At 37.6% G+C, this 17,502-nt stretch overlaps 1 protein-coding gene across 1 annotated transcript in view; it reads left to right on the forward strand.

Annotated features, from left to right (window-relative positions):
* CFAP206 (cilia and flagella associated protein 206) overlaps positions 1 to 15,689 on the forward strand; it is a gene marked incomplete at both ends in the record, with an annotated part of 48,767 nt that extends 33,078 nt beyond the window's left edge. The window contains 5 exons of the mRNA XM_080700725.1: positions 239 to 437; positions 2,259 to 2,399; positions 4,923 to 5,116; positions 13,313 to 13,456; positions 15,459 to 15,689. Of these exons, the coding sequence (XP_080556851.1) occupies positions 239 to 437; positions 2,259 to 2,399; positions 4,923 to 5,116; positions 13,313 to 13,456; positions 15,459 to 15,689 (909 nt within the window). The remainder of the gene's footprint in view (positions 1 to 238; positions 438 to 2,258; positions 2,400 to 4,922; positions 5,117 to 13,312; positions 13,457 to 15,458) is intronic.
* Positions 15,690 to 17,502: the final 1,813 nt, after the last annotated feature.

Genomic DNA, 17,502 nt, shown 5'->3' on the forward strand with positions numbered 1-17,502 from the left:
GTATGTGTGGGAGGGTACTGGGGATTGAACCCAGAGACATTTTACCTCTGAGTTATACCCTGAGCCCTTATTACTTTTTTTGTTTTTGAAAGAGTCTTGCTATGTTTCTGAGATTGATCTTGGACCTGTGACCCTCCTACCTCAGCCTCCAATGTTCTGGGATTACAGGCAGGTACCAACATGACCAGTTGCTTTTGGCTCACAGTTAACATTTTGAATGTGTTTTTCTCCTTCTCAGCCCATCTTCATTGCTCTGGCCAATCTGTGGGCTAGCTTTCAGGATGAAACAGTTTTGATTAGTGTTCTCAGTAATTTAACCACTCACCTGGAGCCGTTCCTGGGCACTCATGAACTTCTCTTTCCCGAGAAAGTCTTGCAAGGCCTTCTTGATGACGTGACGGTGAAAACAGATGTGGACAGAATGAAAGAACACATGGGTAATGGAAACTGTTACTTACTCTTCTTTCTAACGTTACCTCTAGAATAAAAGCACTCTTTTGTTTTAAAAATTGCATGTTATTTCTTTGTAGTAAGGCATTAGATATCTTTCTTGATTATAAAATACTAATGTTCCTTATAGAAAATGTGGAAAACAAAAAAGATGTAATAATCATTCCAAATGTTATCCTTCATCTTCTTATTAACAACGATTTTCTGTATGTATGTGTTTCTCTTGAAGGATTCGTGATTTGGTTTTGGTACATAGTAGAAAAAGATATTTATCCTTGCTGCATTTGTTGCAAATACAGATCTATTTATTTAGGATATTATTTGTTCTATGTCTAATTCAAGCTGAGAATTTATAAATCGCAAGTTTTATCCCTGTAGGATAGTTGATTCCAAAGGTAGTTGAGCTATGTGAGACCCTCAAGAGATGCACTGGCTATTATAGAAAGGCTGTCTTTATCCATGACCTTTTTGCCTTTTTTGGTGTCTTCTGCCTTAAAGACAATTTAGAATTCACAGGAAATGCCAAAATAGGACCTAAAACTTGAATTATTACCTAAAATGAAAGGTTTTTTTTACTGAAAATAAAATGATAATTTATAAACTTTCTATTCAAATTCTATTTTGACAAAAATGAAAAATTAAAATGTATAATATTTTTAATTTAAATTGAAATACACAAAAATTATAGCCTAAATCAGAGACTCAAAAGCATCCTTTCAGTTCAAATTTCTACTACTCATTTCACTTCTAGAAAACAGCAAATATGAAATGAAATTGAAAAGCTAAAGTTACTTCAACCATGAACTGTATGGTAAAATAGTTTTTTGCAACTTAGATTTAGATGTGTTATTTCCCACCATGTGTCAGAACTTCTTATTTACTAGGACATTATTTATCGAGTTATTCTCCAGTGAATTTGGAGAGCCAGTGTTCTTCTGAAAGAATTAAATTTACACCTTCTGTAGCTTATCATTCCCAGAGGCCTTGGGTATATCAAGAAAAGGAACAGATTTATTTTCTCAAAACTATGTATTTATTTTTAGCCACAAGGTCATTTTGGGGTGTTTGATGTTTGTATTTAGAACCAGGCACAGAAGTGTAGGTGTGATTGTGCAAGCTAAGCATCTTGAGAAATGATGGTTTACCAATATACTCGTATTTGTATAAAACATTTATTCAGTCTGCTTATCAGTGTAAATAAGTAAACCCCTGACATAAGAAAGAATTTTTAAAAGTATAAAGAACAAAAATTGTATACCTTGTTATCAAAATCAACTGACTAAAGTATTTCCTTTATTCTTTCTGCTTAGAATTTTCTTTACTGTTTTAAGATATGTATATAATCATCATAGTCCAGTGTATTGTTAAGAGCGCCACCATCTTGAATGAGATTTACCAGTCCCTGTCTTGGTCACAGCAGCCAGTCTTTTCTGCTCATTTCTTTGATTATTAACTCTGCTGCACCGGAAATCCTTACATACTCTTTCAGAAATTTCTCAGTCAGCTATTCCCTCAGCAGCAAAACATGCTTTTCTGGAATGGCCTCTTCTCTGAGTTCTTCATTATGGAGCAAAGTTGTTCCCCAGAGACAGCTCTAGCAAGTTATGTTAATCTCAGACAGTTACCGCAGTCATTTGTACTTTTGCATGCATAGCTCTCCTCAGAAACTTGGTTTTATATTCCCTCCCCCCCTGAAAAGAACAAAGCAATGCAAAGTTAATATTTATAATGAGTTCATAGTGATTTATTTACCAAAAGTAATCTTCTAATGGAATGAAAGCTTTTCCTGATCTCTTCTTTCATTTTAGAAGATAGAGTAAATTTGGCAGACTTCAGAAAAGTGGAATGGCTTTTCCCAGAAACAACAGCAAATTTTGATAAGCTGTTAATTCAGTACCGGGGATTTTGTGGTTACACATTGGCTACAACAGATGGCCTCCTCCTCCCAGGTATATTATCAGAAAGAATATTGCTCCTTCTTCCAGGTTTTCTCTCTGCATGGAATGCTCTTGTCATTTAATGGTTCACTTTTTATTTTTATGTATGTATGTATGTATGTATGTATGTATGTATGTATGTATTTTTGTGGTAGTGGAACCCAGGGGCTTTTCTAGCTCCGGGCTATACTCCCAGACCTGTTTTATACTTTATTTGGAAACAGGGTCTCACTAAATTGCTGAGAGCCTCACTAAGTAGCTGAGGCTGGCTTCAAACCTGTGCCATCCTCCTGTCTCAGTCTTTCAAGCGCTGGGATTACAAGCGTGCGCCACCACGCCCGGCTCTACTAGTTCACTTTTTATAAACTTTGGGGTATCAGATGGTGGACTAGGAAAAGGGCTACAGAGATGACCCAGGTGATGTCTTTGTCTTGGAGGTGCTTACGGTATAATCTTGTAAATTAACATTAACAAGAGATTTTAAGTGATAAGTAATAGAGTATGTATACAGTTTGGGTAACACTGATCTGAAACCATTGGAACCAGAAGTGTTTCAGATTCTGTAATTCTCTTTCTTTCTTTTTTCTTTTGTATTTTGGAATGTTTGCAGATATATAATGAGATATCTTGAGGATGAGATCCAAGTCTAAACATAGAATCTCTGTATATTTCCTATACATCCTAGAGATGGTTTTATGCAGCAGGCTGTGCCTGTGTTTGGGTTGTGACCTGTCATAGGAAGTGAGGTGTAGATTTCTCCACTCATAGTTTCATGTTTACTTTCAACAAAGTTCTAATTTTTGAGCATTTCAGGTTTCAGATTAGGGATACTCAACCTGTATTATAAAATATGGATGATATAGTACCGTAGTAAAGAAAGTCTCAAAGGATTCTAGAAATGCATAGAACATTACTAAAAATATATCCCAAAGTAATTACTGAAAGAGCAACACTTATTTGACTGATGTGCTTATTTTAAAATACTTTTTATCATTTTGTAGTCACTTTTTTTTTTTGCGGTGCTAAGGATGGAACCCAGAGGCATTCTACTCCAAGCTACATCCCCAGACCAATTTTTTATTCTTTATTTTGAAACCGGGTCTCACTGAGTTGCAGAGGGCCTCACTAAGTAGCTGAGGCTGTCTGTGAACTAAGATCCTCCTGTCTCAGCCCCCCAAATGCTGGGATTACAAGCGTGCGCCACCACACATGGCATGACATCTTATTAACATAGATCAGGATTTGTCTCCAAGTAAAATCTTTCTAAGAGGCCAGGCGTGGTGGCGCACTCTTGTATTCCCAACATTCGGGAGGTGGAGATCGGAGGATCATGGTTCGTGGACAGCCTCTGCTACTTAGCGAGGCCCTTCGCAACTCAGTGAGACCCTGTTTCAAGAAATAAAAATACTGAAAAATAGGACTGGGGGTGTAGTTTAGAGGTATAACGCCCCTGGGTTCCATCCCTGGTACCACAAAAAAAAAAAAAAAATCCTGGCCAAATACTTTATGAAGTAAAATTTCTCTGTTGTGCATAGATTATTAGTCCTTTATTCATTGCAATTATACATTTTCATTACAATTTGGCATTTTATGAAGTAAAATTTTTATTTTTATTAAGTAAAATTTCTCTATCATATATAGATTATTATAGTGATTTTTCATTATAATTATTGGACTTTTCATCTATCATGTATAGATTACTAGAGTGTAAGTTAGGAATAACAACTTACACTCCACCATTAACTTCCTCTTTCTTTTTTTTACTATATTTGTTGTGTCTCATAATTGGGTATTGCTTTCTTCATTACAATTATTAGAATTGTGTGCATACATGCTAGAGAGGACACATAAGCTGGATCATTTTTTATTGTATTATTGTTATGGGGAGTGATGAAAGATTCACCATGGGGAACACAGATGTGAGAATTCTTCATTTATTTGATTTTCCCTAATCAGTAAGGGTCACTGATACTGGGGAGAAAATAATAAGAGCCATGCTGAAATAAAAAGCAATGGAAACTGGGCCTGGTGGCACATGCCTGTAATTCCAGTACTTGGGAGGCTGAGATAGGAGGATCACAGGTTCAAAGCCAGCCTCAGCTACTTAGCAAGACCCTATTTCCAAACAGAAATAAAATAGGGCTGGGGTTATAGCTTGGAGGTAAAGTGCCCTTGGGTGGTTTAATCCTGTGTGTGTGTGTGTGTGTGTGTGTGTGTGTGTGTGTGTGTGACACACATATACGCACTGCTAATTATAACATTTGTTAGATAAAATGTAATTGATAGCTGGGCATGGTGGTGCTTGGAAGGCTGAGACAGGAGGATCATGTAGGTTTGAAGCCACCCTCAGCTGGCTTAAGAGACCCTGTTTCCAAATAAAAAAATATAAAATAAGTCTGGGAGTGTAGCCCAGAGGTAGAATGTCCCTGGGTTCCATCCCCAGGACCACCAAAAAATGTAATTGATATATAGAGAATGGTTCTATTTACAAATATAGATCACTTAATATTTCATACCTAATTTTTTTCTTTTCAGGAAATCCAACAATTGGAATTTTGAAGTATAAAGAGAAGTATTATACTTTCAATAGCAGAGATGCTGCATATTCATTTGCAGAAAACCCTGAAAATTATATGGATATAATTAAAGAAAAGGCTAAAAAAAATGCAGAGTTAATTCAGCTACTGGAACTTCATCAACAGTTTGAAACACTTGTTCCATATTCGCAGGTAAAGCAGGGACAGGGTGAATATTTTAAGAATTTATGACATTTGAAAGTATTTTATTGCAAAGTTAAACTTTGTTGCAGAGTGGTTTTCAAGTCCAAGCAGTGACAAGGACGGATGAGGGTCTTTACAGGTTATCTGAAAGGGATTCACATCTACAAATGAGCTAATGGGATCCACAAAGAATAACCAACACAACATGCAGCCAAACTGATGAATTAACAGACTGGAAAACTCCAAGGGAGAAAGACATTTAGTTAATAATTGAGTCTACACTATTCCCACATCTAAAATTAGATGAGCTCAGCAGAGATAACATAGATGGTAAATTACATTCAGAGTTACAAAACAGCTTAACATGTTTAAATCCCCGAGGGCTGAAAGACCTCAGGTGGATCTGAAGGTGTGTTTCTTGTACATCCGTGCCTATGTTTTAGTTCATATTAGATATTTAATAAACCACTTAGTGTGTGCCATGGATTATTTATAGCATATGGAAATTAGCTATGAACAAAATGAATAAAAATCCTTGCCTGGGTTAGGTATAGAGTTACACTCTGTAATTCCATTACTTGGGAGGCCAAGACAGGGTCACAAGTTCAAGGCCAGCCTCAGCAACTCAGTGAGACCCTCAGTAACTTAGTGAGACCCTATTTAAATATAAATAAGTTGGGCATGGTGCCGCATGCTTGTAATACCAGTACTTGGGAGGCTAAGACAGGAGGATCACAGGTTCGAGACCAGCCTCAGCTACTTACCGAGGCCCTTTGCAACATAGTGAGACCCTGTTTCACAGTAAAGAATAACAAATAGGGTTTAGGGTGTAGCTTGTAGGTAGACTGCCCCTGGGTTCAATCCTGAGTATTGCAAATAAAAATAAGCAAATAAATAAAAAGGGTTAGAGGTGTAGGTTGGATATAGAATGCCCCAATCCCCGGTAGCCCCCACCCAATAAAAATATAAAAACTGCCTCATGAAACTCACATCTTAATGTCATAGAATTCTCTTGTATTTTTTCCTCTTCATGTCTCATTGTTATTGTTCGCCCTGTAATTGTTTTTATTCTCTTTTTAGATGAGCTTTTAAATACACTAACCCATGGTTTAAAATGTTTGCTGTTTGCTATTTTTATCCATATTTGAACTACAAAGCAATGAGTCCGGGTATCACTGATCTAGTCAGCAGGAATACAAGCAACTGTCAGGCTGGTGACAGTGAAGGGCAGACTGAATACATAGGTGGGAAGATTAGAAAGAAATTAAGAGTCCAGGAATGGTGGGGCATACCTATAATCCCAGTACTTGTGGGACTGAGACAGGAGGATCAGTGGTTTGAGACCAGCCTCTGTAAATTCATGAAGACATTCAGCAACTTAGTGAGACCCTGTTTTAAAAAACAAACAAAACAAACATATATACATGAACATATATAAAATATGTTCAATATATATATATATATATATATAATCTCCAGGAGTGTAGCTCAGGGGTAGAATGACCCTGGATTCAATCCCTAGCAGAGAGAGAGAGAGAGAGAGAGAGAGAGAGAGAGAGAGAGAGAGAAGGAGAAGGGGAGAAGAAGAAAAGAAGGAGGAGGAGGAGGAGAGGGATGGAGGGAGGGGAAACAGACAGACAGACAGAGACAAGTACAAACACACAAAAGAGAAAAAAGACAAAGAACACAAATTAAGGAATGCGTGTCAGCTGGGGGTGGGGAAGGAGACGCCATGGTGGTCAGGACCCTGGACAGCTCAGTGGATTTGGTCAGTGCTTTGAGATTGTGCCACTGCTCTGTTAGGTGACACTTCTGTATTTTTTGAATCAAGAAATTCTTCAGAGAGAGCTTTCTGGCTTCTTCCAGTTGCAGCAAGACCTTGAACTTTTCCGTTTAGTGTCCTCTAGTCTATGCAGGACAAATGGCAGAGCTATAGAAGTTGACTCAGCAGAGAGGTTAATTTTTGTTTTAAAAATGGTTTTAATGTATTTTGTGTAAAACTACAATTCGCTATCCAGATGAAAGGTTGAGAAATCTTTTATGAAAAGCTATGGCACTTGGCAGATTTTTCAAATATATTTAAACTAAACTAACCACTAACAGATTTAAAATAAAAAATAATGGACAATAAATAAATAAATCTGAAGCAAGGTGTGGTGGCACACACCAGTAATCCCAGTATTTGGGAGGCTGAGACAGGAGGATCACAGGTTCAGGGCCAGCCTCAGCAGCATAGTAAGACTCTCAGCAACCTGGCGAGATACTGATTCAAAATAAAACAAAACATTCTTAAAAAGGCAAGGGGTGTAGCTTGGAGGTAGGATTCTCAGTACCACAAAAGAAAAAGGGACTCTTCAGAATACCTCTGAGGTAATGCCGGTGGCTGCTCCAAATCATGCAGTGAGCAGAGTCGTAGTTAGGACTGGCTTATACAGGAGGAGCCTGAAGCCCATATCCTTGCAAGCCCTTCAATGCCTAGTACTGCCCCTCTCTTAGAATTGTGGTTGGCAGAAGCTAGATGAGAGCATACAGACCTCCTGAGCAGTCCTTCGCATTTTCCTGAGGGAGAACTGAGCTCCACAGCAGGCATGAGATTTGGTAATGGTGACCCCATTCATAAATGGTACAAAGTGAGACTAGAACCCAGGCTCTCCTGAATTCCTAGTCCATAGCTTCTCAAGCACATCATGGTGGCCCTGTGCTTGCCCCACACCCAGGTTTCTTGATGTATGTCCTCTTGGTTTCCTTCCCTTCTTAAACCATATGCATTCCACTCGTGTGTGTGTGTGTGTGTGTGTGTGTGTGTGTGTGTGTGTTGGGGGAGAGAACAGGCAGACTGACAGACAGGCAGACAAATAGACTAGGGATTGGATCCAGGGGCATTCTACCTCCAAGCTATAACCCCAGCCCTCTTTTTCACACTTAGGACTTTGCCCATTTGGATAAAGAGTTCTACTTTGATTTTTTTTTTAATACAGTGAGCCAGTTTTTCTATCATAATTGACTAAATAATGTATGATTTCCCCCTGTGATGATACATCTCTATTATACTAATAATTTTTTTATATGAAATGGTTTTGTTTTTAGGTTCTCTAATCTACTTTATTGGTCTGTTTATCTGTCTCTATGCTGATTATATACTGTTTTAATTATATTACTTTATAGTACATCTTTTCGTATCCATGGGGAACTGGTTTCAGGACCCTCCTAAGATACCAAAATTTGTGGTTGCTCAAGTACCTTGAAAAAATGGTGTGGTGTTTGTGTATAAGTTCTGCATATCCCCTGTAGACTTTATATCATTCACAGATTGCTTATAGGATGTAATACAATATAGGTGCTATATAAATAGGGTTATACTGTATTGTTTAGAGAATCGTGACAAGAAAAAATCTGTGCATAATTTTTCCTCAAATAGTTTTGCTATATAGTTGGTTGAATCCATGGATGTAGAACTCACAGATAGGGAGAACCAAATTTATATACTTTATTATTTGACAAGGAAGCCCTTCTTTTTATTTATTAAAGTTGTCCATGAAAAATTTTAATGAATTTACTAAATTTCCAAAAAATCTTTCTGGGATTTAAATGAGAATTGTATTAAATCAAATAATTTGTGGGAATTTGTTTATTATATTGAGTTGTCTCATTCAAAATATTTGCTTATTTTTCTTATAGTTATTAATTATGACAGGATACAATTTCATGGTTTTAGTGATATTTTCTTCCTTACATATAGAACAAGAGTTGAGATGGCATATATGTATGTCAAAAACTATATATATAATTTAAAAATGTGTAATCAAATTATATATATAATTTTTGAAGGTGGGCATGGTGACACATAGCATGTATATATATATATATATATGATTTTTGATCAGATAAAACTGATCTGATAAAAGGCTAAGAAGAAAAAACTACATGGGTGAAAATATATTCTACTCATTTTTAATAAATATCTTTTAATTATAAATATTTTTATAATCCAAAAGAGATATAAAATGTGTATATATATATATATATATATATTTTTTTTTTTGCAGGTCCAGGGATAGAACCCAGGGGCATTTGGCCTCTGAGCTACACCCCCTGCCCTATTTTATATTCTTTATTTTGAAACCGGGTCTCACTGAGTTGCAGAGGGCCTCACTAAGTAGCTGAGGCTGTCCGCAAACCGTGATCCTCCAGGTCTCAGCCTCCCGAATGCTGGGATTACAAGCGTGCGCCACTAAGTAGCTGAGATTGTTTGTGAACCTGCAATCGTCCTGTCTTAGCCTCCCAAGTACTGAGATTACAAGCATGTGCCACCAGGCCCAGATAGGAGTGGTTTTTCAAAAGGATACTGCAGATATGAATTCTTAATTAAATATATTTTTCAAATATGTTTTCCCAGTTTGTAGGTTGTCTTTTAATTATTTTGTGGTGTATTTTGATGTACAGATGTCTTCCTTTTTATGTATAATTGATCATTTTTTCTTCATGTCTTGAATTTTTTATGTCTTGTTTAAGAAGCCCTCATATATCCTGAAATTACAAAAATACAATCTTAACATTGTTGTAGTTTTGTATGAATTTGTAACCAGGTATAATTTTTAAAGGAACTTGAGCATCCATAGATTTTAGTACATATGTAGATTTGCATCTTACACTAGAATCTTTAACCCATTTAGATTTGATTGATTTTCTTATGTCTGTTTAGAGATAAAGAACCAGTTTTAATTCTTTTTCCATTTGTAGCAAAATTCTCCTTGGCCATTTGTTCAATAGTCTCCTATTTCTCCACTGACCTACTGTTTCTTAAAAGTAAGCAGAGGCTTATCTGGGGATTTTCTATTATGTTCGCTTACTCAGTTTTAAAGCAATTCCTGTACTGATACCTTACTAAAGCTTTAAAATAATTTTGATATATAATAGTGTCACTTTGCCCTTCTTCTCTAAAAAGTCTCGGCTATACTTGACTTCTTTAATTTTTAATTTTAATTTTTTGTAGTACTGGGGATCGAACCCAGGAGATTACAGACATTTGCCACCATACCTGGCTGACTTTTTAATTTTATATAGATTTGAGAAATACATTGTTAAGTTTCTTAAAATTCTTGAAGGACTTCTTGTTGAAAATACCTTACATATGTAGATAAGTTTTAAAAAGAGCTGACATTTTAACAATATTCTCTCTCGATTCTAAAACTTTAATGAGTTTTAAGGTTTTTCTAAAAAATATTTGTACATCTTTTGTTAGATTTATTTGTAGAGACTTTATGTTATTGGTTACTTTTTAGGTGCTGTTGATTTTTAGAATTGAATTTTTATTTATTATTGTTTATATTTTGGAATTGAGTTTAATTCTGTGTATTTATGTCATATTCAGTAACCTTACTAAACTTTCTTATTAATTGCAATACTTTATATTTTGGAGTCTATTGATATTTGGAGTCTGTTAGGTGTGTATGTGTGTTTGCCTTTGAGCTACACCCTCAGCCCTATTTTAGTTTTTATTTTGAAATAGGGTCTCACTAGTTGCTGAAGGCGTCACTAAGTTGCTAAGGCTGATCTTGAGCCTACAATTCTCCTATCTCATGCTCCCAAGTACTGGGATCGCAGGTTTGTGCTACTATGCCCTGCTTTGCTAGTTTTATTTATTTATTTATTCGTTTATTTATTTATTTATTTATTTATTTATTTATTTATTTACTGTGGTACTGGGAATTGAATCCAGGGGCATTCTACCTCCAAGCTACACCCCCAGCCCGATTCTTTTTATTTTATTTTGAAACAGGGTCTTATTAAATTGCAGAAGGCTTCACTAAGTAACTGAGGCTGGCCGTGAACCTGCAGTCCTCCTCCCTCAGCCTCCCAAGTAGTGAGATTACAAGTGTGCACCATCACACCCGGCTAGTTTTATTTTTTAATGTCTGAAACATATTTTTTAATGTCTGAAAACAGTAATTGTTTCTCTCAGAGTTTATATGGCTTTATTTCAGGTGGAGTGTCAGGGATACATCCTGGTAAGATAAGAAATCAATTAGAGGACTTCAAATACAGGGAGAAATAATTTTAAAATAGTAACATATACGATGAATAATAGCAATAATTTTCTTAAGAGGAAGAAAGACTCTAGGAAGAAAGCCTTCAATTGCTGTTGCAGAAAAGCATCAGTATGTAGTAGAAATTGGTTCTAATAACATCAGTAGGGAATATATTTCAGAAAATAGATTTAACTGGATATAAAATTCTGGTAGCAACTTAACATCCCAGATGGTTAGGTTGAGACCAGCATTTAATGAGGAAGAAAGCCTTGTGGGGAATTTTGGATGATACCTGGAGAAATATTATACTGTGTGTAAACCAAAGTGAATTGTTTTCACAAATGTTATAAAGTTTCATATAGAAAAAGGTGTTTTTTGCCGGGCGTGGTGGCGCACGCTTGTAATCCCCGCGCTTGGGAGGCAGAGACAGGAGGATCGTGCAGGTTCGAAGCCAGCCACGCGCGCTGGCTTAGGAGACCCAGTTTCCAAATAAAAATGTAAAAATAGGTCTGGGAGTGTAGCCTGGAGGTAGAAGGGCTTCCAGGAATCCCAGTACCACCCCCCAAAAAGGAAAAAGGTGTTTTTTTTTTTTAAAAAAAAAGCACTTCAGTTTCACAGCAAGAGTAGCATAGAATACTTAAACAACAAGAACAAAAAAAAGCTTTCATTGCGATATCTAGATCTTTGATATAATAAGGGATACCATTCTCCCGTCCCTCCTTTCCCCTCTTTTGGGGGAAAGCCAGGGCCTCCTACAAGCTCAGCAGGCACTCTTCCACTAAGCTGTCACCCAACCCCAATAATGGATGCATTTAAAAATGATTACACTGTCATCACGTCTAGGGATTTCTGCTACTACAATTGGTAGTTATGGAAAGCTTGGCCCCAGGGTATCAGTCTCTAGAAAGCAGCTACCACCTTCCATATGCATTTTCTTTTTACGTTTTTTTCTCACTCAGTTCTGCTCTTGTTATTGCTTCTTCACTTTTTCAGGCCCTCAACCTTCAGTCTTCTCGGGTGAAGAAAGTTCTGTGTGACATTTAGAACTCTGATTACAAACAGGGTGGACACACATTTTTCTGCATTTGAAGACTTCCACAACTTTCCCGATCAGATCAAATCATCATAGTATGTCTGACTTAAGTTAGCTTCAAAGCTGACAAAAAAAAAAAAATCATGGTTCTGGAATGAGGTTGAATAGTCACGTTCCATCCAATTCCACCCCATCCACTGAATGCTCTCAGGAATGGACAGTGAGCATCAAGGGTAGATCCTGGTATTCGTACACACACATTCTACTGTCACTGAGCACATAAGCTTTCTGCTTGTCGGTTTTTGTCACACTTAGGTTTTGACAGTGCACATCCTTTATTTTTATGTTTTTATTTTTATTTTTTTGTGGTACTGGGGGTAGAACCCAGGGGCTTTCTACCTCCAGACTATACTCCCAGACCTATTTTATACTTTATTTGGAAACGGGGTCTCACTAAGTAGCTGAGGCTGGCTTTGATCCTGTGCGAACCTCCTGTCTCAGCCTCCCAAGCGCTGGGATTACAAGCGTGGCCACCACACCCGGCAGTGCACATCCTTTAAACATGCATCACATTCAGCTCTTAGTATGGTGTGACAATCTCTAGATTCTTAGTTTGCAGCTGGTTGAAACTGGAAGGGCTCAAACCTCACGAGCTTCTTAGTACTTTGAAAAATGTGTAGAGAACAGTCAACAAACACAGAAAATGGACTAAGTTAAATCTCCCACCACAGCCACAAATTGGTCCAGCTATAATACATTAAAAAAGTTCCAGTTCCTTTTTTGTAGTATTTTATATTGACTTTGGAAAATAAGGATTAAAAAATTTCCCAGACTTTTTCTTTTTTGGTCTGTGAGTTGAAAATTGGACTTGAAGCTGTTAGAAAAGAGGTAGATATACTCGCGTCCCTGTAGTCTCTTATTTCCCAGTTAGAAAGTGGAGTGAGTGCTAGCTAATGTCAAGGACCTGCTATGTGAGCCTATATGTTTTATCCTGTGTACTACATAGATAGTGGTGTTTCTGAGTATATTCCATGTTCAAAAATTTTTGTTTTTATAATCCTTTGTCTGTGTAAATATTTCTATTTATCTGTAAATAATGTTCACTTTTTATAAGTACTGATGACAAAACTCTTACTTCTTTAGATGAGAGATGTTGATAAACATTATATAAAACCAATTACAAAATGTGAAAGCAGCACACAGACAGACACACACTTATTACCACCAACAATTGTGAGATCGTATGAATGGAATGAATGGGAATTAAGAAGAAATGCCATAAAATTGGTTTGTAATAGTATTTTCTAAAATTACCATAGTTTTGGGATTTAATATGTTGTTTCTGAGTTGGTATGTTAAATTATTTATACAAAATAATGACTTCTGTATAGTTCTCAGCTAATGTAAAGATCATTAGCATAATTTATAGTTTGCTAGATTTACATGTTAAGACTGTCTTCTAATTTTAAGCATATATGAGAATATGGAAACATGAAATCACTCTTAGGTTATATCAGTCACACCAAGCATGGTGGCATAGATCCGTAATGCTAGTACTTGGGAGACCAAGACAGGAAGATTACAGGTTCCAGACCAGCCTCAGCAACTTATTAGGGCCCTCAACAACCTAGTGAGATACCATTTCAAAATAAAAAAATCAGGCTGGAGGTGTAGCTCAGGGGTAGAATGTACCCCCCCACACACACACACACGCACACACACTCTTATACCATCCAGTAACTAGAACAATGCTAGCATTATCTAATAGTTTTAAAACTTGGAGCTTGTTTGTAAAGCATTCTTCTTCTAATCATTTAAAGCAAGTCCTTTTTTTGGACCCTTTTCTGTTATAGCGTGGATATTGTTTCTTCTTATTGTCAACCTATTGTATCCAGACACTGGGCTTTCTCAGCAATTGATTCTTAGTGTCTCAATGAATGTTCTCACTGCTGGAATCCACAATAACTGACCACATAACTTAGAAGAAGGAATATTTATTTGCCCACAGTTTTTGTAGATTTCAGGGTTCTGTTCAGGAGACCAGGGTCTGCAGAGCTCAAGGTATGGTGGTGGGAGGGGTGGGGCACTGCTCTCACATCATTGAAGCTGGAGCAAGAGGGCAAGCAAGGGTATTATTCAGAGACAAAGCACACTACCTACGGCCACACCCCCAGCCACCACCTTCTCCATCCACACCCCACCATCTTAGTTTACCACCGGTAAATCCATTATGATGGATTTAATCCACTAATGAGATGACAAGCCTCACAACATAATCGCATTTCCTCTGAACACTAATACATGAGCCCTTCAGGGGACATTCTGTATCTAACCATAACATGTAGTCACTCAAATCACAATAGAAATGTACTTTTTTTGTGTGGTACTGAAGATTGAACCTAGGGGCATTCTACTGCTGAGCTACACTCTCATCCGTGTGTGTGTGTGTGTGTGTGTGTGTGTGTGTGTGTGTGTGTCTGGGGATGGAACCCAGGGTCATTCAACCTCAGAACTACACCCCCTGCGCCGGGCGTGGTGGTGTATGCTTGTAATCCCCGCGCTTGGGAGGCAGAGACAGGAGGATGGCACAGGTTCAAAGCCAGCCGTGCTGCCTTAAGAGACCCTGTTTCCAAATAAAAATATAAAATAGGTCTGGGAGTATAGCCCGGAGATAGAGGGGCTTCCAGGAACCCCAGTACCACCAAAAAAAAGAAAAGAAAAGAAAAAAAAAAAAACTACACCTCCTGCCCTATTTTTTATCCTGTATTTTGAAATAGGGTCTCACTAAATTGTGGAGGGCCTCACTAAGTAGCTGAGGCTGTCCGTGTATTGGAATCCTCCAATCTCAGCCTCCCAAATGCTGGGATTACAAGCGTACGCCACCATGCCCATCCTCATCTTACTTTTTTAATTTTGAATTAGGGTCTAAGCTACACTCCTAGCCCTCTTTTATTTATTTACTTATTTATTTATTTTGAAGCAGGGTCCTGCTAAGTTGCCAAGGCCAGATTCAAACCCACAATATTCCTGTCTCAGCCTCTCAAGTACTGGGATTACAAGTGTGTGCCACCATGTCCAACTGTTTTTCCACTTCTTAGTAAAGGATATTTAATTTTCTATTATGTTCTAAAATTTCTAATGTTCTAATGTTTTACAGAAGATGCTATGTTATAGGATCAGTCTCCTTGTCAATTGAATAAAAGATAGGCATATAATTACCTAGTACCTGATAATATTTTATATTTTTTCTTTAGAGAAATGTTAATTCCTGTGTCCTTTCTCTACTTAGGCCAATTTGCGTCAGAAAATTACTCACTCGGTACAAACTGATCTTAGTCACATGAGAAGAGAAAATTGCTCACAGGTGTACCCTAACAAAAACGCTAGTACCCAGTCCATGAGGGAAAACAGCACTCAAGTGCCCAGGCCCCAGATTTATATAGCCGGTCTTCGCGGAGGACAGAGCAAAACCACCCATGGTGTCAAGGTGAACTTAACTAGAGCTGTTGATGAAACCTAGATGGATGTGACATTTTTAAAGTGTTACCCAATTATTAGCAGTGGCAAACACGGTTGTTTTTACATCCAAGAAAATTAAATTTGTGTGTGTGGGGGGGTAACATTCTGTGGTTGTGAATGTTTATTGGATTCCCATGTTCTGTCAGAGTGCTACCCTAAAAAAGTTATTTTCTGTAACACTGTATCCATTCTATTAAAATTGAAAAGTAAAATTCTGTCCACTTACCTTTTATTTTATCTTTTAGAAAAAGTTTGTTTGTTTGTTTGTTTGTTTGTTTGTTTGTTTGTTTTGTGGTTCTGGGAATGGAGCCCAGGAGCATTCTACCTCTGAGCTACACCCCCAGACCCATTGTTTTAGTCTTTTTATTTTTGGAATGGCATCTCACTGAGTTGAAAGGGCCTCGCTAAGTATCTGAGGCTGTCTGCAAACTGTGATCCTCCAGTCTCAGCCTCCCAAATGCTGGGATTACAAGTGTGCGCCACCATGCCCAGCATCTTTTAGGAAAAGCTTGGTAGCATTAAGATTGAAATTACTAAAGCTGGTGGCTCTATAGGCGTGGTGGCCCAAGCCTGTAATCCCAGTACTTGGGAGGCTGAGACAGGAGGATATCAGGTTTAAAGCAAGCCTTGGCAATTTAGGCCCTTAGCAACTTAGTGAGACCTTGTTTTAAAATAAAAATAAAATAGGGGTGGGGATGTAGCTCAGAAGTAGAATGCTCCTGGGTTCAATCCTCACTACTTCCACACACACACACAAGTTGAAATTATAGTGCCATTTAAAAAATAGTATATTGGCTGGGCGTGGTGGCGTATGCTTGTAATCCCAGCGCTTGGGAGGCTGAGACAGGAGGATCACACAGGTTCAAAGCCAGCCTCAGCTACTTAGTGAGGTTCTTTGCAACTCAGTGAGACCCTGTTTCAAAATAAAGAATAAAAAATCAGGCTGGAGGTGTAGCTCTGAGGTAGAATGCCCCTGGGTTCCACTCCCAGTAATACAAAATAATAATAATAATAATAATAATAATAATAATAATAATAATATATTGTAACATTATTCTGACTAGAATAGGAGACTACTTACTTCCAAAATCACATTAATGTCAAACATTAAAAATTTTAAAGCTAAGCTGGGCGTGGTGGTGCACGCTTGTAATCCCCGCACTTGGGAGGCTGAGACAGGAGGATCACACAGGTTTGAAGCCAGCCTCAGCTACTTAGTGAGGCTCTCAGCAACTTAGTGAGACCCTGTTTACAAATAAAGTATAAAATAGGTCTGGGAGTGTAGCCCAGAGGTAGAATGTGTGTATGTATGTCTACACAAGTTTTTTTTTTATCCCATTATGATGTATGAATACAGTGCACCAATAAAAAATTTAAAAAAAAAAGAAGAGGGAGAAAGAAGGAGAAAGGGAGATTATTTGCAGAGAAATATGGACAATAAAGTTGGAGAGTTGATTTACTTTTTGGAGGACCTTGACAGGAAAAGGACTATTTGCCTTTCTGTAGGAGGACATCCAGAACTCACTGCAGATCTTGAACAGAAGATCAGCTGCGGAGAGAAACTGGCGTTGTGGGTGGCGGGTGGCTAGGAAGCTGTTCTAAGAGTTGAGACCTGGAGTGATGGATGATGCAAAGGGACAAGTGTTCCATTTAATTAAGGAGCCATAATATTCCAGGAAAGGGAAGGAAAAAGTAAAATTCAAACTATGACCTTAGGGTTTCTGCCGTAAAAGACCAAGGAAAATTGAGAAGAGCAACTAGTTGGTTAAAAAGGATAAAGTCCAGTAGGACATGGTGGTGTATGCCTGTAATTA

The sequence above is a fragment of the Muscardinus avellanarius genome, assembly GCF_963383645.1.
Source record: "Muscardinus avellanarius genome assembly, chromosome: 8".
Lineage (NCBI taxonomy): Eukaryota > Metazoa > Chordata > Mammalia > Rodentia > Gliridae > Muscardinus > Muscardinus avellanarius.